At 41.5% G+C, this 27,488-nt stretch overlaps 1 protein-coding gene across 3 annotated transcripts in view; it reads left to right on the top strand.

The window, feature by feature from the left end:
- The window catches only part of COL9A1 (collagen type IX alpha 1 chain), an 85,993-nt gene that overhangs the window by 2,361 nt on the left and 56,144 nt on the right, over nucleotides 1-27,488 (top strand). The window contains exons 5-10 of one of the 3 annotated variants that reach the window (XM_088840927.1): nucleotides 5,636-6,032; nucleotides 21,470-21,557; nucleotides 21,670-21,691; nucleotides 23,530-23,602; nucleotides 23,874-23,909; nucleotides 24,046-24,108. In XM_088840927.1, the coding sequence (XP_088697053.1) occupies nucleotides 5,636-6,032; nucleotides 21,470-21,557; nucleotides 21,670-21,691; nucleotides 23,530-23,602; nucleotides 23,874-23,909; nucleotides 24,046-24,108 (679 nt within the window). Of the gene's footprint in view, nucleotides 1-5,635; nucleotides 6,033-21,469; nucleotides 21,559-21,669; nucleotides 21,692-22,122; nucleotides 22,201-22,265; nucleotides 22,282-23,527; nucleotides 23,603-23,873; nucleotides 23,910-24,045; nucleotides 24,109-27,488 lie in introns of those variants that run through there. The other 2 variants (XM_088840926.1, XM_088840928.1) reach the window with 2 other exon arrangements.

Below are 27,488 nucleotides of genomic sequence, written 5' to 3'. Positions count from 1 at the left end.
TCTCTGTTTTTCTATAATTTGTCTGGCTTTTGCCTGAAAGGACCCTCTGTGAAAAGTGCCAGGGGTTAAGCATAAATTTAACTAGAAACCACCGAGTGGTTAGAAGGCTCACAATGGCGCTGTTCAAGCATCCCAGTGCTGAAATAGATCCACACATCCAATGCTTGGCTCCTGTCAGGAGCCAGACAAAACCAAAACTATAATAATGATAAGAGAAACGATGGCAGTGATAATACTTTTAAAAATCCTGTATCTCTTTCCCTGGAGCTAAGCTTTTTCTTCTTTAAATCATTTATAACTGAGGTGTTTTAATGCATGTGTAAGTATTGAGTCATTACGTTATTATGAATGAGCTTCAGGGTTTTCAGCTTTATATCACTTAAATACCTTAAATGTGATAATGATGCTCATTGAATGTTTTAGGGCACTGTAAAAAATATGGTTAAGATTTCTTTAGTATATGAACAAGAAAATTAGGACTTCGATAGAAATTAAGATGTAAAGGTAAATAATGACTAATTAGAACAGTAAAAGAATATCATAGAAATGCTAAGCATTTATAATAATGAACATTTTGGCAAAATTAGAATATTCTGATATAGTGCCAGATTACATATAGAAATTCATGTTTTGAACATATTATGTTTATAAAATAATAATAGTACATGTATAAGCTCTTTTTCTAGATTTACTAATCAACATCAAATTGCATCCTTATTACAATTTTGTGGTGGGGACATTTTTATCCATATTTCATGGAGGAGCAAACTTAGGCCAGAAAGTTTAAGTTACTTGCATAACGTCACAGGGTGAGGGGTGCTGAGAGGACTGAAATCCAGGCAGAATTGTTTCAGGGGCTGTGTCTCTAACCACTACCACATAGTGACCCTGGAAACCAGTTGCATTTGGAAAGATTAACAGTTGGATTTTTTATATATTTTCTTTTCACGTACAGAAGAGCTGGATGTATTCTTAAATAAGCTTTAGAATACTCTGATTTTTATTTCTTTAATAAAATAATCGAACATGACACCAGATCCTTAATGCTGACCTTTCTTCTCTAAATTTAAGGCACTGTGTGGACTGTCATTAACTCTAAGTTCCGAGGTGGAGGCCATGCAGCCTTCCTTCCTCCTGCTTGTTTTTCTTGTTGTTTTTCTCTAAGCACCTAAAGTGGTCACGAAATATTTTTCATAGGCTTCAACTAATGTCCCATATTCTCTATCTTTCTGACTCCCTGTCCCCACAAAGACTAAAGGCTCTTGTTTAACTTATTAAGATATGAAGAGAGAAGGAGGAAGGAAGTAGAAGAAGAGAGTAGGAGAAAGAAAAAAAAGGGAAGGAGGAGAGGCAGAGCTGAGATGGATGGAGTCCCTTGGGCAAGTTGCTTAAACTGCCTCTGACCCAGTTCGCTCAGGCTAAAATCAGGAGTAACAGTGACAATGCCACTGGTCACCATGGAGTAAATATTACTACACCGAGAGGGCTCCAGGAGAGCCCGGTACACGGGGGCACTGGTGAAGTGTTTACTGTGACAGTGGAGAGCAGTGGAGGGCAGAGGTGCTGATGGGGCCTTTTCACCTCAGTGGACTCTTTCTTTCTGAGTTGCCCTGCACCAACCAACTGAAGTCGCTCAGTCGTGTCCAACTCTTTGTGACCCCATGGACTGTAGCCTACCCAGGCTCCTCCGTCCGTGGGATTTTCCAGGCAAGAGTACTGGAGTGGGGTGCCATTGCCTTCTCCAGGGGACCTTTCTGACCCAGGGATCGAACCTGGGTCTCCCGCATGGTAGTCAGACACTTTACCATCTGAGCCACTGGGGAAGTCCAAGCAGTCCTGCTCAAAAAAAGCAGAAACTGGAATTGTTCTCAAACCATGCATGCAGTAGATTGTCTTGACTTTTAAGGGGATTTATGTGCTGGAGAATATAGGCTGATCTTCATGGGAAGAAGACTATAGCACATGGAGCTAACATGACAGAATCATAATTTGTGGTTATCTTTTCAATTTTTAAAAAAATATTCATAATCACATAATTTTTATGCTTTTAATTCTTTATTTTAGGCATAAGAGTTTTACATTCTCATCTCATGCTTCAGATATGTTGTATTTGTTTGCAGCAACAAATACAGTCTTTAACTTTTCATGGGTTAAGGTCATATGCAAATGTTCCATGGTCCAAGGACTTCTTTTCTTTCATTCAAACTGTATGATTCCCCTTTTAAGATATTCTGTGCAGATTGTAACATAATGAAATAAATCATTTATAGATTCAGCCTCTTTTAAATTATGTATGTTGTCAAGTTTACTTATCGATGTGCATAGCATATTTTCAAGAACCGAATCTTAGGTATTTAAAAAAGACAATGGGACTAACTGTTCTATGAATTAGGCTTGTGAGGATTTTTAAATGGTCTTAGGTATATTCAAGTACATGTATAAATATAACCAATTTGACCACTGAAAGGAATTGTTTCTTCTTACCATGTTTCTCCTCTTACCTTTTAATGCATTAACTTAGTTTGAAAGATTAATAACATGACAATCTTGATTATATTTGTATACACTATTATTATATTCACATATATGGAGAGAGAGAGAGCTGTATACTCTTGGCTTAACAATATGTCCATAAATGAATTCTTCTTTAGTGACCCCAACCACCTACAATTAAAAAAAAAAAAAAACACAACAACTTGCCATTACATGACCAAGTCAGAAGTAAAGGACGACATTTTGTCATGTCCTACCTTCAACATAATCTCTTTGCTTATTTAGCAGGAAAATTTGATGAAGCACAAATTGGGAGAGATCCCTCAGTTAATCTCCTAATTTCTTTGCAAAGGAGTCATGTGAAGAAGTTACTGTGACTTCTAGAATCAAAACAAATAGAGTTGTTTTCTTTGATGAATTTCTACAGCCTTCCCCAGTACATCTTTAAACAAATAATAGATGACACGTACAGTTTTTAAAAGCCTAGGAAGTTAATGCTTTAAGTAAGAGGAGACAAAACATTAGGGTTTATCCTCTTTCTTAGAAAACCTCACGCCTCAACAATAACTATTTTTAACTACCCACCCCAATTCTTTAAGTATCCAGTAAAATCCAGGTCAATTATTGAAAAGAATACTCAAAAGACTATATCTGTAATTTAAATTGCAAAATCGCCAAATTTCACCATTGAATAAAACTTTTAAAATGTATCTCCTAGTTCCAAATTAATTTAGTTGGTTAAATGAGATGTATAACGTTCTGTAAGGTTTTATAATTACACAGTAGGCAGCATCTTAAACTGTCATCAGTGAATCTCTTAGTTTCTTCTCTAGAGGGCTTTCTGGAGTAGGTATAGTCTGAAAAATCTTAAGTCGAAGGAAATAATCTATGTTAAAAAATATTGAAATATGTATGTTAGACATCCCCATCTGGGGAAAATAGGATAGTAAATAGTTGCTGTATATATATTTTCTTCTTTAGCTCCAAAGTGAATCTTTTTAAATGTAGATGTTTAAACCTCCCATACACATGACAGATATAAAATATATGTAGAGAATTGAAAGCTTTTCAAAGAGAATAATAAGCATCACCAGTAATCAGTTAAAAATAAAAGCTGCAAATGAAATTCACCCATTATTATAAATAAAAGACAGTCATATTAGAAAACAATGGCTAAAAGAAGTACTTGGATGATAAGAGTACTCAAAAGAAAAGCTTCACATTTTTGTTAGTTTTATAAAACTAACAAAACAATGACACTTGTTGACCTAGTTGACCCATTTTATTGAGGATTTGCAAAAAATTTGAAGTGAAAGAAGCTATATGTTTGCTTATACTAGAATGAAGATGATAAAAATTTTATAAAGACAGAAAATCATAGCAAGTTGAATATTTTCACTTATAGCTAAACATTCTTGGAACTGAGGTATTTTTTGGTTTAGGGATTTTTGACCCCAACAGTATATTTTAATGTAACTGGCATTGCACATATGGCAACACAATACATTTATATGTGTTGGGGCTTTCCAGGTGGCTCAATCGGAAAACAATCTGCCTGCAATGCAGGAGGCCTGGGTTCGATCCTTGGGTTGGAAAGATTCCCCCAGAGAAGGAACTGGCAACCCAATTCAGTATTCTTGCATGGAAAACCCCATGGACAAGAAGAGCCTGGCAGGCTACAGTCCATGGGGTTGCAAGAGTCAGACATGATTTAGCGACTAAATGATCACGACCACCACCATATTAGTTTGTAATAAATAACCCAATATCCACTTGGATATTTCTTCTTGTCTTTCCTTCTTTACACAGAAGAGGGCTATAAAACTGGAGTATGATCTGAAAGAAGATTATCTGAGGCTTTGGGTCCTGGTTCATAACTGTTTTAAGCAATGTCAAACAAAATTAATTGGCATCTAGTTTTCCTAAACTTACCTGGTGGCTCAGATGGTAAAGCATCTGCCTACAATGAGGGAGACCTGGGTTTGATCCCTGAGTCAGGAAGATCCTCTGGAGAAGGAAATGGCAACCCGCACCAGTACTCTTGCCTGGGAAATCCCATGGACAGAGGAGCCTGGGAGGCCACATGGGGTCGCAAAGAGTCGGACACGACTGAGTGACTTCACTTTTCCTAAGATTTATCCTTTGCTTAATAATTTTTCTGTGCTTATGAGGAGGAAAGTAGAATGACACAACCTTGAAGACAGAGATGTGGAGGTGATATTTACATTTCCTAGGTCCTGAGTTTTAAGTTTGGTCTTCAGCCTTGAGTCGCTGGGTATCATGAGAAGACCACCCAAGTAGCTGGTGCTGCTCCAGACAGCTGCCTCCAAAGATGAGAAGGATGCAGGAGGAACACTGATGTCTTATTGCTGCCACTTAAAGCAAAGAATTAGGAAGGGCCACCGTTTTAACTGGCAGATTGGGGACCAACTGGGTTGCAATAGAGAAGTAAGAACTGGTCACCTTTCCCTTGTCACATGCCCATTGACAAGCAACCAGCTGTTACTGTAACTTCATACTTTGAAGTTCCTGGAAAAGAGAAACATGTTCAGTGTGAAGGGACTGATCTCACATCTGCAAGTGACCGATCCTCAAAATGCTTATGTGACTCTAGGTTATTTTTGGGGAGGAGAAGATCCAAACAATTATGAAAAGAACAAATACTCTTAACATGTTACATCAAAATAAAATTTTAAGAACCTGCTTTAATTAAACATGTAAATTGGTAGCGCTTGTTTGGATTTCAAATGTTCTCTTCTGTCATTTGTGGAAGAATGTTGCCAAGAACTTTGCAAGAATGTGTTTTTTGGCAGAATGTGTTTTTGAGGTGGGATTGCTGAACAGTAGCTCTTTAGGTAGCATTAAATAGTAACACTGTTGAAATTATGTGGCATTTGGGGACCTTCCTTAGCTATGAGGGAGTTTCGTATGTAATATTTATTTTAAGGTGGAACTTTAATGCACATGAATGGACTTCAGTAAAGGTCTTTATGAACAGTCATGAAAGAACAACTAGCACATGGTTTTCACACTGTGGTGTTTCCGTAGGTCTAGAATCTAAAATAGCATAATTAGGAAATATGGTAATACACCTGAGTACAAAAAACAAGAGTTATATTTACTGTCTTAAAATTTCACTCAGGCATTTATATCCCAGTGGGCTGCCTGAAGAATACTCCTTTCTAACCACTTTTCGGATGACTGGAAGCACACTTGAAAAGCACTGGAGCATTTGGCAGATTCAGGATTCCTCAGGGAAGGAGCAAGTTGGCGTGAAGATTAATGGCCAAACAAAATCTGTTTCATTTTCATACAAGGGGCTGGATGGAAGTCTCCAAACTGCAGCCTTTTCGAATTTGCCCTCCTTGTTCGATTCCCAGTGGCATAAGATCATGATTGGCGTGGAAAGGAGCAGTGTGACTCTTTTCGTTGACTGCAACAGGATTGAGTCCTTACCTATAAAGCCAAGAGGTCAAATCGATGTCGATGGCTTTGCTGTGCTGGGAAAACTTGTGGATAATCCTCAAGTTTCTGTTCCGGTAAGTATACAGCCATACACTAAGGGAGATTAAAACGAATCCAGAATGGTGAAAATTAAGACCTCAGCATCTTTAAAAATCACCCGAATATCTTAAACAATAGGCAGTTATTAAGTTTTAAAAAGGTTTTTCAATCAGTTTTTCAGAATGTCTTTCATGCCTATTTTGAGCGTGGCATGGAATGGGGAAGCAGAGCCAGTTGAGTAGACAGGTCCTGGTCCCGAGTAGCTGAAAGTCTACTTGGAATATGCTCCATGACCACCTGAGCGTAGCATGGAATGGGGAAGCAGGGCCAGTTGAGTAGACAGGTCCTGGTCCCGAGTAGCTGAAAGTCTACTTGGAAGATGCTCCATGACCACCTGGAGCACCCAGAATCCTTTGAGGCAACCTGCAAAACCCCACACTGGTGTGATACATATAATGTATAAGTAACCAATGGCCATATTCAAAGTAAGGTTAAGATGATGGTAGATTCAGTTATTCAAGAATCCCATTCTTCTCAGAAGCAATGGAGCTTGACATGGAAGGATTTGAATTGGTAAAAGAAGAGGAGAAAGTGCATTCTAGCTGAGAGCAAAAGAATGAAAGGAAAAAGAGAGAGGAAATAAACCATGTTCAAAGATTGGGAGCCTGGGTGGTTTGGATGAAGTGTACAAGTAAAAATGTGAGTATGTGTGTGAGGGGGCATCGAGGGGGTCAGAGGTAGTAATTGCAGGATGTGAGAAGTGAGGTTAGAAGTCATATGGTATCTGACCCAGAAGATGTAGAAATAATGTAGATGACACAATATTTCTTTAGTTAGAAATAGTCAAGTCTTGCTTGACATGTTATGAAAGTAAAGGATTTTAGAGCTCTGTTTGTGATTTTGCTATAGAGACCTATGGATACAAAGATATGGAATTATATAAGGACACATAAACTGTGCCAACTAGTACCATATAGTTCTATCATTTTGAATTGTTAAACTTGCACTGAGTTATCCTTTGAAAGGATATTATATAATATTACAGAAATTTAAAAACTAAATCTTACTGGGCAAGTGATCTTTTGGGAAAAACTAAAGAATTTAGAGCTCAATAAATAAATGCCCAATCCACTACACTCTCTGCTCTCTCTCTGGTACAGAGTTGTAAAATTCTAGTCACAGAACTCGTATCATGGAGTGTAGCAGGGGTGGCGCAGTGATTTTGAATGGTTCCTGCACGCTTCTCCAAAGAAAGAAAGGTTAGCGGGCATCTCAGTAATGGAATTGTTCAAATAACCTATTTTCAAGGGAAGAATTGTGATTAGTGTGAAGGGTAGTGTGAAATTTCTATTCTGTGATGGACAGGAAGCAATTTATAACTGCCACATTACTGCTCTGGCTTGTAGACACTTGAGCAAGTATTTCTCCAGCTAATGAGTTATCACACCTCAAGTGGCTGGGTTAGAAAGCCAATGGGACCACTGGTGCACCATCTTGAAACTTTGTGCAGCAAAATCTTTGAAATGGCACTGGGGTGGCCTTCAGACAACCCAGCCTCTGCCATGTTTGTGTTACTTCTGGACCATGAGCGAGGAGAAGGAGACTTTAGAGTACATCCTCACTGTGATGACTATCAATCAAGCACTTATATAATTGATTTAATTCACTGTTCTTAAAAATATATCATCATAATTCTGAAATCTACATGCTAGGATGCTATTAAGCTGTCTAATGGCCAAAGCAGTAAAGTCGTACTATTATTAATTATGTTATAGTCTAGCCAGTCATGTCACAGCTAACTGTGGGTTATCTGCCAAGTATAGTCTCACATCATGGTGGAGAACAGTTAGGACCAGTTATCTTTGATTTTATTCTGCCATGTGCAAGAATGCAACAAAATACCTGGCAGCTGGAGTTGCATTTGCTTTTGGTCCACCAAGGAGCTTTTCAGAATCAGCACACTGTCCATGTTAAAAGTATTTGCAACAGGCATGAGCAATTTTTTCCCTTTGTACTGAATTCTGACTCCATCACAAGGAAACACAAAAGAGACTTGAGCCTAAAGTCTCATTAAAGCTCTGTATTCGATGATGTGGTATGGTGACTAAAAATAGATCAAGGATATAGGCCCTCCAAACCCTACTTACACCCAAGGATGGGCAGTGACAACTTCAAAAGTGAAAGTGAAGTCACTCAGTCGTGTCTGACTCTTTGCAACCCCATGGACTGTAGCCTACCAGCTCCTCCATCCATAGAATTTTCCAGGCAAGAATACTGGAGTGGGTTGCTGTTTCCTTCTCCAGGGGATCTTCCTGACCCAGGGATCGAACCTGACTCTCCTGCGCTGCAGGCAGACAGTTTACTATCTGAGCCACCTGGGAAGTCCAAAGTTGTCACCAAACTGTATTCCTCAATTTTTACCCTGTATAAGACAAAGAAGTAGAAAATTCTACATAAGTAAATCCTATTTATGCCTTTTTAGCATCTTAATATCCCTAATATACCATTTAAAGTTTTAAAAGTGCTTTTTTCCCCTCTCATTTACTTACTTTATCCTTTCAACAATTTCATAAGATAGCAAGCACAGATAGGATTAGCTCCATTTTTTTCAGTTGAAGACACAATTTCACATAGATTTTTGACTTGTCAGAAACAGTGTTGGGCATAAAATTTCTAGTCTACCCTATTTTCTCTGTGCCAACTAACTTTCCTTTGAGAAAAATAGAAATATGTGTAACCACATATCTTTCTTTATAAAGGATATCATCATTTTCATTTTGGAAGGTATTTGTGATTTGCATAAATTTTTTAGAATCTACTTTGCAGGACAAATGAAATTCTTTATTTTAAAAGAAAGAAGTTTATACAGTAGAAAACATGACCTTAGACATTGGTCCTACTTGTATTCATTTAGTGGACTTTCACTTTGTGCCTCTATACTGGGTGCACGAGGTGCCAGCCACAGGGCTGGGTGTCCCAGTTCCTGGGAAGGTGAGTGGCTGAGAAGAGTGAGCGATGATAATGTAACACCATTAGGACCAGGAAAGTGGACGAAGGGACACTCTCCTCAGTCAGATCAGGGCAGGCAGGCATAGGAGGGAAGTCCAGGGGTGTTTCCTAGGGGAGGGGCCTGTGAGAGGAATTTGGAGGCGAACAGACTTATCCAGGATGAGATAAATCCAGTGTTCTAGGGAAAGGGACTCTCACATGGGAATTCCCGTATTTGTGAATTCTCCTCTTTTCTAGCTTCATTAATTTCCCTGCACTATTCCTCACTCTTCTAGACTAAGAATAGTCTAATACTCATGCGAGTCTCCAGACAAACCCAAATGCCCATGAATTGTCCCTACACTCTTGTTTTTATTTTAGTTTGTGGTCTGTGATCTTCTCCCTTTGGCTGTAATCTGAAGTTGCTGGCAATTACTGGCCCTTGGAAGACTTACAGTGGTGAATGGTGCTATCTGAGTATACTGAGGGGTAGGAGACATGTACTGCTGGGGCACTTCCCTCTTGATTGGAGACAGCAAATATTCAGTATTACTTGTGAGAAATTTCAAATTAAAATGAAATGTGTCAATAGCATGAAAACAAGTTGCAGAGTATTTTTCCATTTTTCTTCATGAAATTGGATTCCTTCTAATCTTTGACACTCTACATGAATTGAATACTTTTTGCAGGATCAGCACTTGCTTTTCTTTAGAAAAGCAATCATTCCTTCTAAAGGTATTAATTGATGTCAAAAGGTAGCTCTCAGAACTGCATAATGAAAATGCAGTGGAAAATGACATTTGATGGAGCGCTGACGCTAAGAGACTCATTTATATTGCTCTTGTTTGTGATTTCTCCCAATCTAGCCCAACTTTTGTCTCTTTCTCTTTTCTAAATTGGAAAAGGGAATCAATTTCAGGAGGTTTCAAGACAGCTGCTCACATGCACTACAACTCAAATGCCTTCACATCATTCATGGTTATTTAGTGGGCTCAGAGTGTTTATATTTTTCCCAATGTACTGCTATAATACATGGTTAGTTTGATTTCATAGCAATAAATTCCATATTTTCTATTTGCCTTTGTGCCTATATTTTAGGTTGGTGCCATTTATTTCACTGCAAAGCTCAGTTTCCTGGCATCATATCATAAAAACATGTTATTTTATGGCACGTTCTTTATTGTTTGTTGTCAGTAAGATTGCCCAGGAGAGTTATTTGGCACAGCTCTATTAGAAAACAAAGTTAGCCTTTCTACCTTTTTAGGATGTACACTAGGGGTTTGGGCTTATTTGAAAGCCCAAAGGATGAAAGTATATATGGCTTTATAAATACATGATTCAAATCCTTTATCTTATGCATGTTTTGAATAAACCAATGCAGAAAACATGATTAGTCAGACAAATACAATGTTTTTAAAAGTATATTTCAAATGGGTTGCACTATGTTTCTTTTGTTAAATTCGGAGAAAATATAATTAGCAAAACTCATGATGCAGAAGCCACATCCTTCTCTCTATCCCACAGAATTAAATCATACTAAATTCCCTACTGTAAAAGCAAACAGAGCTTCATGAATGATAACACGGGAAAAATAAACTATGAGGCTGTGATTAATATAATTTTGGTGTTTGAAAATATTATAGGGAAGTTATGCTTTTGGTGATTTAAGAAATGCATGATATCTACAGTACAAAATATCTAAGCTATTAAGTTTGCTCATTACATTGTTTTTGACAGGTACTTTTTAAAAATCCTCTTTCAATTGGAAGTATTAAATACAAGAGAAATGATAGTGTTACCTGTACGTGTCCCTCAGTTCAGTTCAGTCACTCAGTCGTGTCCGACTCTTTGCAACCCCATGAATCACAGCATGCCAGGCCTCCCTGTCCATCATCAACTCCTGGGGTCCACCCAAACTCATGTCCATTGAGTCGGTGATGCCATCCAACCATCTCATTCTCTGTCGTTCCCTTCTCCTCCCACCTTCAATCTTTTCAAGCATCAGGGTCTTTTCAAATGAGTCAGCTCTTCGCATCAGGTGGCCAAAGTATTGAAGTTTCAGCTTCAACATCAAAATACTTTTTATAACACTTTGATGTTGTGATTTGATGAGAATATTTTTGAATGCTGTCAAGTTTTTCGAGATAAAGCCTGCTACACTATAGACCACATTAAGAACATCAGCTAGATTTTCTACTAGGTGGCAATGAAACAAGAGGAACACACAGAAAAAAGAGCTCTGCTTACAGAGGAGAAGTCATGATGGGCGAAGGTGCTAAGGATAACTAGAGTAAAACCTAAATGATGGCCAAACTTGCTTTCAATGGAAAATTGAAAATATGAAAATTTTTATCGGCCTCAGCTGTGCCCAGACTGTTGCAACTGAAAACAATCAGTGTTATTAGTATTTCTATTTTTCTTAAAATGTATACAGGCTAAGAACATACAGAAATCTTTGTCGTGTCTTCTAGGTGGCTAGAAGGCAAGAGATTGATTCAATAGCACTTTTACTTCCCTTCATGTTAATCTCTGTGTGGTTAGTTTCTTAGGTTACAACATGGTTTCCATAGAATCCTGGTCTTTCAAAGATACAGGAAACTAAGTCTATGACTAAGTCTATGTGGTTCAAACCTCTCAGTTTATACATGAAGAACTTGACACCCAGACAGGGGAAGGGGCTTTCCGTAAGCTGTAATCAAACCAGAAGGCAAATACTATCAATTCTTTCTTCATTATTTTTTAATCAATATCTATGTGTACATTTAATATTCAACAACTACTTATTAAACATCTGCTAAGTTATAGGCGGAAATTGAAGCTACAGTGGTGCTTGCACTCATCCTAGGGAGAGGAGACAGGGATAGGTGAGTAACTGAGTAACTTTATAGTATTACCAGGTGGTCACAAATGCTATGGAGGGAAAAGAAGAAAACTGGGGTGCTTGGAGAGAAGACCTCCTTGAGGGAAAGAAACCGTTTAGTAGAAGCCTGAAGGAGTTGGGGGAGTGAGCATATATATGTGGTCTAGGGGAGGAGGATTTTAAGAAGAGAGAATGAGTTAAAAACCTGGTGTTGGTGTTGTCCACTGTGTCTGAAGCAAGCCTGGAGACCAGCGTGTCCAGGATGAGATAGAGAGAAGCCGGCCCTGAGGCTGGAGAGGGACCAGACATGAGAGTGGGGAGCAGGTCAACATGCTGGCTTTCCGGCCATGTGTGAGATGGAGAGCTGGCAGATGATTTCAAATAGATAAGCAACATGTTTTCTTCATTTTAAAGCAACTCTTTGGCTGAATTTTGACAATGTATGACAGGGCATTTAGGGGCTTCTTAGAAGGAGACCCTTTTTTTAAAGTATAGTTGATTTGCAATATTGCATTAGTTTCAAGGGGGCAGTATAAGTAGTTGATCTTTCTTGAGATAGTCTTTTTCCGTCTATAGGTTATTATGAGATGTTGGATGTAATTCCCTGTGCTGTACAGTAAATCCTTGTTGCTTATCTACTTTATGTATAGTAGTTTGTGGGCTTCCCTGATAGCTCAGTTGGTAAAGAATCCACCTGGAACGCAAGAGATCCCAGTTTGACTTCTGGATTGGGGAGATTCACTGGAGAAGGGACAGGCTACCCACTCCAGTATTCTGGCCTGGAGAATTCCATGGACTGTATAGTCCATGGGGTTGCAAAGAGTCAGACACAATTGAGCAACTTTCACTTTCACTTGTATTATTTTTTAGATTCCACATAAAAGTTATATTTGTCTTTCTCTGTCTGACTTACTTCTAAAAGCATAACATTCTGTAGGCTCATCCACGTTGATGCAAATGCAAAATTTCATTCATTTTTGTGGCTAATATTCTATTGTGTGCGTGTGTGTACCACATCTTCTTAAGCCAATTGTCTATTGATGGGCACTTGAATTGTTTTAACATCTTGGCTATTGTAAATAGTGCTGCTAGGAACATTGGCTTTACATTTTTTCTGAGTATATACCCAGGATTGGGATTGCTGGATCATATGGTAGGTCTATTTTTACTTTTTTAAAGGAAACTCCATACTGTTTTCCTTAGTGATTGAGCCACTTTACATTCCTACCAACAATGTAGGAGAATTCTCTTTTCTGCAATCCCTCTCCAGCATATATTACGTGTAGACTTTTTGGTTGGTGATGGTCATTCTGACCAGTGTGAAGTGATACCTAATTGCAGTTTTGATTTGCATTTCCCTAATAATTAGTGGCACTGAGCATCTTTTCCAGTACCTGTTGCCCATCTGTGTGTTTTCTTTGGAAAAATGGCAGAAGACCTAAGTAGACCAATTCATTTTTTGATTGGATTGCTTGCTTTTTCCATATTGAGTTATATGAACTGTTATATGAACTGAGTTATAGGAACTGTTTGTGTATTTTGGATATTAATCTCTTGTAAGTTGCAGTCTTTGCCAATGTTCTTTCCCAGTTTCTAGTTTGCCTTTTCATTTTATGTTGGTGGTTTTCTTTCTGTGTAAAAGCTTGTAAGTTTGATTAGGTCCTATTTGTTTTCTCTTGCCTTTATTTCTTTTGCGCTGGGAGGCTGATCTAAGAAAATATTGTTATGATTTTTGTCAAAGAATATTTTGCTTATTTTCTCTTCTAGAGGTGTTATGGTTTCAGGTATTATATTTAGGTCTTTATCTTAAGTGTTTTTGTATATGGTATGAGGGAATATTCTAATTTCATTGCTGTTCATGTGGCTGTCCAACTTTCCCAGCACTGCTTGTTGAAAATCCTGTGCTTTCTCCACCACATTCTTACATTCTTTGTTGTAGATTAATTGCTTATTGGCTGGTTTATTTCTAGGCTCACTATTCTGTTACACTGAGCTATGTGTTTGTCTTTGTGCCAATACAACACAGTTTTGATTACTGTAGCTTTGTAATATAGTCTGAAGTCTGGATGGGTTATATCTCCAACTTTGTTCTATTTTCTCTAAGTCCTTATTAAACCTTTCTTCCATCTTCTCAATCCTTTTCTCCAGGTTATTTATCTGTAACTCCATTTTGCTTTCAAGATTTTGAATCATTTTCATCACCAAAATTCGAAATTCTTTATCAGGTAGATTCCCTATAGCTTCCTCTTTTGTTTGTGTTGGTGGGCATTTATCTTGTTACTTTACTTGCTGGGTATTTCTCTGCCTCTTCATCTTGCTTATATTGCTTTGCTTGGGGTGGCCTTTCCCTCTTGTGGAGTTCTCTTTATTATGTAGTTTCCTCACTGTGTGTGGGGTTGGATGGGTGACTTGTCAAGGTTCCCTGGTTAGGGAAGGTTGTGTCGGTGTTCTGGTGGGTGGAGCTGGATTTCTTCTCTTTGGAGTGCAATGTAGTGTCCAGTAATGAGTTATGAGATGTCAGTGGGTTTGGAGTGACTTTGGGCAGCCTGTATATTGAAACTCAGGGCTATTTTCCTGTGTTGCTGGAGAATTTGCATGGTATGTCTTGCTCTGGAACTTGTTGACCCTTGGGTGGTGCTTTGTTTTAGTGTAGGTTTGGAGACGTTTGATGAGCTCCTATCTATTAATGTTCCATGGATTCAGGAGTTCTCTGGTGTTCTCAGGATTTGGGCTTAAGCCTCTTGCCTCTGGTTTTTGGTCTTATTCTTGGAGTAGTCTCTAGACTTCTCTATCTGTCATTTCCAAGGTGGTTCCCTCTGTTTTAGCTTCTGTTTGCTGGTCTCGTCAGTGTCTAATTTCCGCCCTGATACTAGGGGGCGGGTGGACACTTTTTAAGGCTCAGTTGTTCAGTCCTGTTCTGGGAAGGGAGGAATGCTGCAGACAAATATCTCTGGCGTCTGTGGGGAGTGCTCGTAGCATCTCGGCCACACTGGGTTTGCCCCCGCTCACAGCACGTGTGTTGTCCCAGTCTACACTGCACAGGCTCTAGGTTGCTCCGCCGGGAACTGTCCGAGGCCGGCGCTGGGTTGTATGCACTTCCCAGGTCTGAGTGGCTCAAGTTCAGTTTCTTGTGTACTCCACAAAGGTGCAGACTTGGCTGGGCCTGCGTTTTGTGCCTTCCCTGGTCCGAGCAGCTCAGGTGACCAGGTGTTTGGCGAGCGCAGTCGCTGCGACTTATCGCCTCCCCAGTCCCTGCCACTCGGTTTTCTGGGTGTACAACCGGCGCACCTTCTTAGGTGGATATCGACCAGCCCGAGCCCAAGAAGTCTTGATTAGCAACAAGCCTGCCTGCAGTTTGTATCGGATGCCTTTCTGGGGCCGCGGTTGCCCCCTCCGGCTCTGCCCGACCTCCCTGCCTGTCTCGGCGGGGGATGGGGGATGGGGCAACCACAGCCAGCTCGCTCTGCTCAGTCCTTTGTTCTGTGAGCGGGGTTGGTGGAGTTTTAGGTTAGAGCTTTCCGCCTTTTCGTGGGGAAGCTATCCCAGTCTACTTTGCTATCCCCTGTTAGATCTCTCAGATTGTTCTCACAGCATTCAAGCCCAGTCCTCTCTAAGCAGTTCAGCCGGCTCCTCCCTGCCCAGCCCGCGCTTGCTAATGGTGTATTCAGGCGTCTGCACTGCTTCTCCGCTGGGAGTTACCATTGCCGGGTAATCTGTGGGTTTTAATTATTTCTTTCTTTGTCCTCCCGGTTATGTGGCCCTCTGAGGTTCCAAGGCTTGCCACAGACTAGCCAGTGAGAGTGTTTCCTGGTGTTTGTAAACTTCTCCCTTTTTAAAGCCTCCCTTCCTGGGATGGAGCTCCATCCTTACCTCTTTTGTCTCTCTTTTTATCTTTTATGTTTTTTCCTACCTCCTTTCGAAGACAATGGGCTGCTTTTCTGGGTGCCTGATGTCCTCTGCCAGCATTCAGAAGTTGTTTTGTGAACTTTACTCCACGTTCAAATGTTCTTTTGATGAATTTGTGGGGGAGAGAGTGGTCTCGCCGTCCTATTCCTCCGCCATCTTGTTCCTTCCCTCTGTTCTATTTTCTCAAGATTGACTTAGCAATTCTGTGTCTTTTATGGTTCCATATAAATTTTAGGATTATTTGTTTTAGTTCCATGAACAATATCATAGGTATTTTGACAGGGATTGCATTAAACCTGTGGATGGGTTTGGGTAGTAAGGCTATTTTAACAATATTATTTCTTCCAACCCAAGAGCTTGGGATATCTTTCCATTTCTTTGTATCACCTTCAGTTTCCTTACCAGTGTTTCATAATTTTAAGAGTATAGCTCTTTCATCTTCTTGGTTTAAGTTTATTCTTGGGTATTTTTTCTTTTGATGCAATTTTAAATGGGATTTTTTTACTTCCTCTTTCAGACATTTTATTATTAATGTAAAAAACAGAAGATTTCTGTATATTAATCTTATATCCTACTATCTTGCTGAATTCACTTCTTAACTGTAAGAGATTTTGTGTAGAGACTTTAGGGTTCTCTGTACAGGGTATCATGTCCTCTGCAACTAGTGACAGTTTTACTTATTCCTTTCCTATTCAGATACCTTTTATTTCTTTTTCTAGTCTGACTGCTGTGGCTAGGGCCTCCAGTAATATGTTGAATAGAAGTCATGAGAGTGATTATCCTTGACTTGCTCCTGAATTCAATAGGAAGACTTTCAACTTTTCACTTTTGAGTATTATGTTGGCTGTGAGCTTGTCATAAATGGCCTTTATTATGTTAAGATACGTTCCCTCTGTACCAAATTTGAAACACACTTTTTTCATGAATGGATGCTTAATTTTGTCAAATGCTTTTTCTGCTTCTATTGAGATGATTGTGTTATTTTTATCCTTTGTTTTGTTAATGTAGTGCATCGCATTGATTGATTTGTGTATGTTGACCCATCCTTGTGACCCTAGAGTGAATCCAACTTGATCGTGGTGTATGATTCTTTTTATGTATTGTTGGACTTGATTTTTTAATATTTTGTTGAGGAAAAAAAAATATTTTGTTTTTGTATATATATTCATCAAAAAATTGCCTGTACTTTCCTTTTATGGTCGCATCTTTGGCTTTGTGTCACTCTTCTGAGCTCTGTATGAAGGGGAGCAGGAAACAAGATGGTAACTGAAGGGGCATATGGCACGAGAGGAGGACACCCAGGACACCTCACCATGACTCAGAGTAACTCTTCTTGATACTCTGCTACAGTAACCGCCTCATGCCTCAGAGGACCAGCACATCATCTCCCTAAATGCCCTTCTACATTAAGGCCACCCTCCGTCATCCCATCCCCATAGCAGAAAATCTTTGATGACAATCCTGTAATTATCTACTCAATAATATTCCAATTATTTTCCTTAGAATTCAAGGGGGAAAAATTATTTGCTCAGGGAGTCTGTCCCTTCTCTCTGCATAACTTTCCACCCTTGTGCCTAATTATTGTCACCTCCTTCACCTTCCTGATCTCCGCTTAGGAAAACCTTACATGCCCTTTAGGTCCCCACTCAAGTATTCCAGATTATATGATCCCCCTTGTTGATGGCTTTAGCCAGAAATATATCTTTCTCATCTCTACTACCATTGTATTTATTGTCAAAGCATTTTTCAGCTTAGTTAGTGTCCTATAGCCTAAACATTTTTGTGTCTTCCATAGTCTCTCTCTTGAAGCACATGAATGTTTTATATGAAGATATGCTGAGTTAAAAATGAGTACATGTAAAGCATATTTAACCACATTCCAGCACTATGTCTGGAACTGCATGGCCTAGTCTACATAGAGATAGGGGAGTTTTCAATTTCATGGCAACTCAGAGCCTCCTGCTCAGTTGCCAGGAAGCTTCACCTAGAGGAGTTCCCTTATGATGGCAGAAACCAACATTTCCTCATAAACTAAAAAGAAGCATGAAATCTGTAAATTCAAGTAATTTTTCTAAACCTTTTTTGTACTGTCTAGACAAAAATGTTAATGAAACATATCTCTTGTTCAAGAATTTATCTTTGAAGAGCTAGTTTTTAGGCATTGTGTATAAAATTCAATAATTCAGTTTGCAAAAAAAATTAAGCCTTGTTCCATTCTCCTTAATATTGAGCTAAGTCCCATAGTTTATCATTAGAATTCTCTTTCAGGAGGAAAAGGTAGTTGTCTGCTGTTAGTTTTTGTTTAATTTTTATGAAAGTCTTAAGTAGTTTATTAATATTTATTGGTAGCCTAGCAAAATAAGTAAAAATCTGTAGCCCTAATAAGAATTAAGAGTTAGGGCCAAAATTCCATGTTTTAATGTGTTGTCTTCTGGACCCTACTCTATCTTAGGGGATCGAATTATACCTTTTATGAAAAAGAATTGGGTAATGATGAATTTGGGCAGATGTAGGGTAGCAGCAGCAGTAGCAGCAAGGTAGCTTACACTCACACAACTGTTTTTCTTGAAACAATGCAAAAGTATTTTATGTTGAGAAAGATAGGTTGGCCTAGGGCACTTTATGTTCTGCTTAACAGATTTATAAAAAACACTTTACTTTTTCTCTTCTAGAATTTTTTCTCAAGTGTCACATACTGTAATTCCATTGTGGAAAGGAAAATATCTGTGGTTTCTCTAGAATATTTCCTTAGTGCTTGGCTTCTACTGGGACTTCAAAAGTAAAAGACTAAATTAAAGTATTTGTCACACATATTTTGTCCATGGGTATTCAAAGAGAAAATGACTGCAGGTTTGAAAATGAGATGAGTGGAAATCAACATTTTAGATGTATGATGAAAGTGACTTTTACCAGGAAACTCTGCCAATCTGCCTTCAAAATAATAAGCATAGAAATTGGAATTAATATTGCATGCCCCCAACAGTTATTGTATAGTGTGTAGGTGGTGGTTATGAGGAAGCAGAGATGTGTTCAGAGACCCCTGACCTGGGTGGCACTCTGTCATAACCCACCTGTATTCACAGATGAATTCCATTTCATTCCCTTTTATCCTGCATCACACTGCACCGGGCATACTTACACAGGTGTACCCATTTATCCAGGGAGAATTACACTTCTGAGAAAATAGCTTAATGAATTTTTTTGCATTTGCAATAAGTAACTTAAATGAACTATCTATACAAAGGATATAGGTTTCCTGGTTAGCCATATAATTAAACTTTCTAAAGGTGTTTAAGGTATGAATTATTCTTGAGAATCAAAATATCACATGCATACAGTGAATGCCAGTTTGGTATCAATTTTTGAAGGACTTAGTAAGTAAATAACATTGTATTAGTGGTCTCTTCTGAGAGTTAGGGATGGGGAAACACTTTTTCTTATTTTGGTAAAATACTTATCTGGTCATTAAAGAAGAAAAATCATGTTTCCTATATGTCATATTTTGTCATACACATGAATATGTAACTGCATATAGAAGCAGCTGCTAATTTGGGGAGCAACAGTAGAAATTTTGTTTCTGGATATATTTCTATAATAAGCATGCAAATAGGGAATTTTTTTGTCTTATGGAAATTTCTTAGTCTAGTTCTGAAGTTTTCTAGTACATGTTGGAAGCAAATTTATGCAGTTTTTATTTCTAGATCTGTCTTTTCTATTCATTTTCAATGCAAATGTTCAATCACTAAGTGCTAGGGTTACCTGCTTGAAAAATCATACTTCATTCTGGAGATAGGATGTATTCTCAAAGGAGGCTGACCTTATTTTCAAGTCAGGCACATTTGGAATTCCAGTTCTGACATTTACTAGCTATGTGACCTGTGGCAAATGATTTAACCTCTCTGAGCCCCTTTACCCATATATGACTGGCTTCCAATAGCTGTTGGAGGCTGTGCCTCATGTTTAGCAATCATTAACGGAAAGGCTGGTCCATTCTTTCTTTTATCTTCCTTTTAAAACTTCCACTGCAGTTTAGAACAGAACAAAAATAAAATCCCTCCCAAGCAAATCAGACTATTCTGATTAAAAATAAAGTGTTTGATTAAAGTGATTTCCTTAGCTGCAAGATACTGTGTGGTTTGGAAAGCAGTTCCTTTGTGGGATGTCAGTATGCTATTGTAAAATAATTCACATCAAGAATACATAACTGTGTATGCTGATCTGTCATTATTTTCATACAATTTGTAGATAACTTCCCATTTCAAAATAGGTTTTGATTTAGCTTTCTTTTCATCCCAATTAATTCATTTTCCTAGTTGTCCACATTTTCTGGAGAAAAGGTATGGGAGGGTTGAGGGAAACAAGAAAAACAGAGGAAGAGAACTCCAGGGCAATTAGAATCATGTGAGAAGTGGCATCAGTGTGGGAATGTCAAAGCTTCATGTCTTATTTTCACCCCTTTATAAAATGAAAAGCCTCCTTTTGTTTTACTTTCCCTTCCTCTGTGGGTAGAAGGGAAGGAGTTCATCTCTCCTTCTTTTCAAACTTGATCTTTCATCTAGTAATCTCAACCCTGGATGCTTTTGTAACAATGGGAAAATGCATCTAACAATTCTAGATCGGGTAGATTGAGTCCTTTCCGCATGAGGGATGGAGGGCAAATCACCGCTGGATGAGAGAAAAGAGATCACTTTACCTTATATTACTTTACACTTAGATGCATTGTGTTTAGCTTTGGGACCTGGTCACTTAGATATCTGCATAATGCCAGGAGAATCAACTGATCAAGAAATAGGGATTTGATTGGAAATGCCTGGCGAGGAATTTCCTCAGTGAAGAGGAGCCAGAGTAGTACCTGATGGCAGGCTTCCCTTGGGTACACCAACTTTTTTTATACCTTCTCGCTTGAGGCTTTCAGATTCAGACCTGGCCATTCTTCCTTTTTTCTATTTCTTTTCTGTCCTACTTTTCTCTCTCCCTTAGCACCTGCTAAAATGTAAGAAGCTGTCAGGACACACCTGACTTTTAGTTGTCTAGGAATTTTATCTCTCTTCAACCAATGAAAATGTAAGTATTATGCAAAGTTCAAGTATTTTTTTATTTTCTTGTTTTTCTCTGAGTCTTAGATTTCTCTAATTCCTTCCACTTCTAGATCTTGTTTCCATTTTAGGCAGAGGCACTCCATGGCCAATATCTATCATGCATATTCTCCCAGGGACCTTTTCCCCTTTTCTGTTTCGTTCCTGGTGCCACCTCTTTGCTCGCTGTTTCTAATCTTTTCCTGAGTGAAACCTTATTGAATATGTCCTCTGTGGAGTTCAGTAGGCCTTGGTTCCCATCCAGACTCCGACGTTTATTGGCTTGTGCCTAGAACAGTTACCTCTTCTCTCTGAGACTTATTTTAATAGAATCTACCTCTTGAAGGTTGTGGTGGGAACAGAAATAGGAAGTAAATATCCCTGGTGGGTTTCTTGCCTAGGGCTCTGCTGGAGCAATGCAGAGCTAAGTCATCTATATCCAATGATAGGAGAAACGTGGGAAGGATTTCCAGCCCATTCCTCCTGGAAAAACTGTATTCAAGGAACAAGAGTCCTAGTCCGCTGAGATGAACTGATGACCTGACACAACAGTTGGACCACATTTACCATCGCATCTCCCTTTTAAATGACCCACTTCTGTTCTTCAAAGAGACCTCACTGACTGGCTGTTGTCTTTCTCCAGTTTGAACTTCAATGGATGCTGATCCATTGCGACCCCCTGCGACCCCGGAGAGAAACTTGCCATGAGCTGCCAGCCAGGATCACGGTGAGTCCCTAGACTACCTGCAAAGGCCACTTGCAGCCAGCTTGCCTCTCTACACCGCCGCAAACTCTCCCCGCCCTCACTGTTTGTCTAGAAGAGTCCAGGCTTTTGCTGCACAGGCCAGACATTGAAGAAGCGCGGGTCCCACCCACAGTCTGCGGGTAGAAACCACTTGCGCGGGGGAGGGGGCGGCGGAAGGGATATGGATCCAGCTTGGGTGGCTTACGACCCTCCTCAGCCCCCGGACCCCTCACCCCCCAGCCTCTCTCCGGGAAAATGCCTGTCGACTACTCAAGCCCCCGGTGGCACACAGACTACCTGAGAAGACTCTGGGGGCCGCGAGAGGCTCCCTAAGGGCGGGTGGGGCGGAGGCGGGGAAAGGGTTAAGGGGGACTGTTGTCATTCTATCCGTCCTCCTGGGCCGCCAGCTCTCCTCCAATCCCCGGGACCCTCTCGGGGCCGTTCATAAACAGGAGGAACTCACGCCTCCCGGCCCGGCGCCCCCTTGCATCCCCGGCTCACGGGGCGCTCTTGGCGGGGACGAGAGCCGCTGTGCGCGCGGCGGGGCGGGCATGGCCTGGGCGGCGTCGGGCCGCAGGGCCCTCGGGCTGCGACTGCTGCTGTCGGGGCTCTGCTTGTGCGCGGCTCAAGTAAGTTGTGCGCGGGTTTAGGGGGGCCGCCTTCTCACTGTCTCCTCCCTCTTCTCTTCTCTTATCCAGACCATCGACCAGGTAAGCCGAGGGCGAGAAGCGCTGGAGTGTTCCAAGCGCGCGCAGGGCGAGGCGGGGGTGCAGCCGTCGGGGGAAGAGCGGGGAGACGCGAGCATCCCGCGGGCGGCGTGGCTCCGCTCAGCCTCTGGCGACGCACCTGTAGCGAGCAAGGTGGGAGGCGGGGGCCAGAGGGGACACCCCGAGGGTCTGAGAACCGGCGCCTTCTCACCGACCCGGCCCCACACTGCAGGCTCAGGCCTGGAGGCCCGAGGAGGCTGGGAGCCGGGGCTTTAATTTTCAGACGTGCTCTCCCCCTCCCTCCGTCCCCTCCCCGCCCCTAGACCCGGGCGGGCCCGGCCCGGGGGAGGCGCGATGCCAGGCAACCCCGCATCCCGCCTGCGTGGACTCGGCTGCCCGGGCTCACCTCGGAATTTGGGCCGCCCGCACGGGGCGGGGGCGGGGGGACCCGGCGCCGTTTGAGGTTTCACTTACAAAGACCCCATTGTAACCTGTCTGGTCACCGGGAGTTTAGAAAAACCAAGGTTTCCCTGATGAAAGAAGCCTTTTTATTTTTTTTTTCAATTCAGAAGAGAAAAAACCTAAAATTCCCACATTTCCTAAAACAACGCGTCCAAACTTTCAGAGGCCAGCCTCCGTCGAGCGCCATCAAAGCGTAAAAGGGGTCACACCCTGGGGTCGGCCTGAAATATGGCGTCTTTTTGAGGCGAGGTGCACAGACCTCTTTCAAGAGGAGGATCTGAAGAGAGGCGGGCCCTCGCCGGGTTTCTCGGCCTCCCCTGTCTCTCCTTAAGAGGGCCCGCCAGTTTTCTTCTGAACAGATCTACACAACTGTCCTGGAGTTGACCCGGGGTGGCGCGCCTCTGTTTTGAGTTGTGTCACTTTGTTCAAAAGGCTGACCTGCATTTCCTGATTAAATTCAGGAATTCAGTGACCACCATCTTCATGACCCAACCCCTTAAATAAGAGGCCCCCTCTTCTCCGCAAGCCCCGCTGGGTTGAAAGCTCCGTAGACCGGAGGACCCCACTCTGGGGGCCCAGATTCTGCTCTGTCTCATTGTCAGCCTCGTTCAGAACCTCGAGGAGGGGAAGCAACCGCGTTTCCTTGGAAGTCTGGTCCCCGCGTGTTCCGCTGGGCTCGAACGCGGCCTCCACGGGGCACTGCCTTTGCGGGGAGGCGGTGCGCTCGGGCCCACCTTCTTGTGCTTGCTCTCCGTGCTCCCCTAACCCGCGTGTGCTCTTTTGTCAGAGGGGCCCCCCGGGTGAGCAGGGTCCTCCGGGGCCGCCGGGTCCCCCTGGAGTCCCGGGCATCGACGGCATCGACGTAAGTGTCCACCTCCAGCCCCTGCCCCTCTCCCAGCGGCCTGGGTGGGTTTTTCGAGAGGGCCCGAAGCCCCCTGCCCAGAGGCGGGATGGGACGTGGGTGAGGGCTGGGAGTGGGGCCTGGACGCCTGGGGACTGCGGGGCGAGGTGGTCCTGCGTCCCGTGGCCCGGGCGGTTGATCACAGTCCCGCACCATCTATCCTGTCCCTGTCCCGGAGGGGCCCCAGCACCCTCCACTCACCCACTGCCCTGCTTTCCCTCCTGCCTTCCAGGGTGATCGCGGTCCGAAGGGTCCCCCGGGTCCCCCGGTAAGTACATCAGCGCCTTGGCTCTCCACTTCCATCCTTCCAATGTGCTCTGCAGACCACACTGCATCCGATGAGGCTCAACTTTGCCCCGTTTTCTCTTCCTTCTCTCTCCCCTCCTTGCCCCCTTCCTGCCCAGGGTCCCCCTGGAGAGCCGGGGAAACCAGGAGCTCCAGGCAAGCCTGGCACACCGGGTGCCGACGTGAGTAGTGGGTGCTGGGGACGTGAAGCCAGGCCCAGTGTGTGTGTGAGAGAGAGAGAGAGAGAGAGGAGCGTGCAGCGTGCAGGCGGTTGTGATTCAAACTAAGGCGAGACTGGCTCTGATCGTGGCGGTGCCCGCGGGCTCGGCGCTGAGACGCAGTTTCTGCGTGGGGGTCTGGGGAGCGTGGTGGGGCCCGAGGAGCGCGTGGCACTGGCGTTTCCTCCTCTCTCCTCTGGGAGCAGCGGTGGGTACCCGATTCTGCCTCTCAGCGGCCACTCCCCACTCACCCCATTGTGGGGGTGCTGGGGCTTCGCTCTTGTCCTTTCCCCGGCACCCCCTAAGTGAGTTTAGGGAAAGGGCCTGCAGGTAGGGGAGGACAGAGTCCCCCTAAACCCCAAGGAGGAGACCAGAGAAAGACAGGCTGGGGGAGAGGCTGCCCCCGGCGGGAGTGTGGGGCAGGGCTGGTCCTACGCCGACACGGGCACAGCCACGAGGACACATGTGCATCCACGGCTGATTCATGTCCCTGGATGGCAAGAAACGCTACAGTATTGTGAATTAGCCTCCGATTTAAATAAATAAATTAAAAAAATAAAAAAATAAAATCTAGAGAAATCCAGCTCAGAAGACTCAGATTTGATTGCTTGATGGTTTCCAGAATGTAAGTAAAAACAACCAAACCAAACCTAGCTCTCTGTCTTTCCTTGGTTTGCAGTCACTGACAGAAACAAGCTGACTAGGGTTGCGTGAAGCCTGGGACCAGCAGCGTCTCCCCAGCGTCCCCAGTCACACACCTGCCTTCCTCCGTGGGAGGCAGGCTCAGGTGCTGAGCTGTGTGATAAACCCAACACTAGTTAACATTTCTTCAGGGAAAAGGACTTCAGGTCTCTCCTCTCCTCTCTTTCCTACTGGACTATTGAGAGTTTGCTGAGGGCCACTCCTTGACTTTCTGGCTGGGATACAAAGTAAAGTGATATCTGGACCTCTGCTCTCAGAATACAGACAGTGCTGGGTTCCTTGAGTTATCCTTCAAGTTACCAACTTAAATGGTTTCCCCAAACTAAAGACTTTTCTAAATCAAAGCCCTTGAAAACCTATGATTATAGATTCTGAGAACTTTTGACTAGAGTTTAAGACAGAGTCTTCATTTTGAGCAAAAGAAAAATAGCTAGATGTTAGTGGTTATTAAGATGTGCTTTCTTTATCGAGATTAGTATACTGGGGATATTTGTCTATGCTAGGGACTAAACAACAACAGCAATGACAATTCATTGCTTTAGGAGACTGACTTTGTTTTATGCTTTGAAGACCCTAGTTTGAACTTCCTATGCAGGCAAAATGGCAGTGCATGAGGTCACTAGCGAATAATGTTTGTACACGCAAACTGAATATCAGCCTAATATTTGTATAATATGAATGGAATTAACTTGTTTGCTATCAAACATCTCTTTGAAACACAGTGAATTACTTGGAACTGTCGCATCCAAATAAAAAAGTCTGATGAATGCAAATAAACCAGTAGCTTAAATTTATTTCTGCATTCCTTTCAACCTTGGACCTTATTTTATGCGAAAAGAAAATGGATGATTAAATGACTATATTATTATTATTATTAACTTTTGTCATGGTTGAAACATAAATGAATGACCTGAAGTCTTGTCTTACTTTTGAATTGCATAATTTCAGACTAAGGACTAAACTTGTCTGTATCTGGGTTTCATGATGTTTCTGTAGCAGGCTCAACAAATTCTTCCTCTAGTACCATAAAGTCATAAAGACAATGTCTGGTTTTACTTTATAAAGTAATTTCCACACTCAAATGGAAATAGGATAAAAAAGAAAATTCTTCAGTCTTTAGAAGTACAATGTAACTAATAATTGCAAGTACTTTTTTCTTTGTCTATAATTGCTGTGTCATAGCACAGATTTCCGTTTCCAAATAAGATTTCCAAAGTTAAGAGGTGTAAAATAGTATGGCTTCTTATATCATAGAACTTTAACTCTGTACGATCCTCAGGGAGAAACTGATGAGGGCATTGAATCAATTTTCTGGGATGGCAGAGAAATGCAACAGAAAAATAAAAAGAGAAAGGAGGGAGAGAAAAAAGTAACAAGTTCATGCATGTGCCAATATTTTAGACATTTCTTAGAACTAAGCAAAAAATTATACTGATTTGCATTTGTGTAGAACTTTTTTAAAAGTGCAGTCACAAACTTACTCCTGTTTTTGGTAATGTTACCAAATGGTTAATCAGATGGTGTTTGGAAGAATCTGAAAAGTTATTATCCTGAATTAAGTGGATTTTTGACAGAAAAGGTAAATGAGTCATGGCAGCTAGTCTTGTAGGATTATGGCTTGGGTCTCCTGAACTGAGTGGTGGAATGCAGGAAGGAAATTAATAGTGAGGGCTGCTTGCTTTGCCAAGCAGCAGTGGGAAATTTCAGAATACAGTGGGCTTTAATTTTATCCCGTATAGAACCTTATCTTCATAAACATTCATATGAAAGCAATTCTTTCTGCCACTGGCAATATATTCCTCTGTCATTTCTTTGACAGGTAAGAATGATTGCAAATTGGAGTTTTATGCATATGTTTGTAAATGGAAGTTGTGGGAGACTTATATACATATATATAAAACTCTAAGTTGGTTCTTTTCCCTTATAGACACATAACATTAAAGAAATCCAAGCTTGGTTGCAAGCTCTGTACTCAAAGGACAACTGTGCTGTTATCATTAATAACTTACACTCTTACAGGCACTTATGCTGTGGCATGCTTAGCTCTAAGAGCTCTAAAAGAGTATTTTTTTTCCGTTCTTATATCATCTGTTTAAGATACAGAAAAGAGGAATTAGAATTAAATACATGAATTATAGTTCAGTTATGCGATGTTTTATAGGAGAGAGATTAGAACATCCTCTGAATGTATACAACTATTATCTGTGATGTTATGTGATTAGGATAGTGAATAATAAAGACATTATTCTGAGAGGCAGTGTAAGGGTAAATAGTCAGGCATCAGAGAATGTGAGGGGGCTGTGAAGCACAGTGCCTGTGCTTAATACCTAGATTTTTTGCTTTTCTTTTTTTCAGAATCTCTTCTGAATGAGATTTTAAGCTCCCAGAGAGCAGGAAATGTTACTTCATTAGCTTCTAGGATAATCTGACTACATAATAATGATAATAATAAGAAAAGCTAACATTTACTTAGCATCTGCTGTTCCAGGCACTGTTGTAAACACTCTGTGTACAGTATCCCAGTGAATCTTCAAAGTTGCCATGTGAGGTAGATATTAACATTATACCTGTTTTACAGATTAGGAAACTGAGGCTCTATGCAGTTGAGTAGCTTGCCCACAGTGGCCTAGTACTAAGTGGCA

This window comes from Moschus berezovskii, chromosome 10 (genome assembly GCF_049115385.1).
Source record: "Moschus berezovskii isolate FMDL1 chromosome 10, NW_MosBer_1.0, whole genome shotgun sequence".
NCBI lineage: Eukaryota > Metazoa > Chordata > Mammalia > Artiodactyla > Moschidae > Moschus > Moschus berezovskii.
Note: the sequence above shows the minus strand (reverse complement) of the source record. Positions and strands in the feature narration are given on the sequence as shown.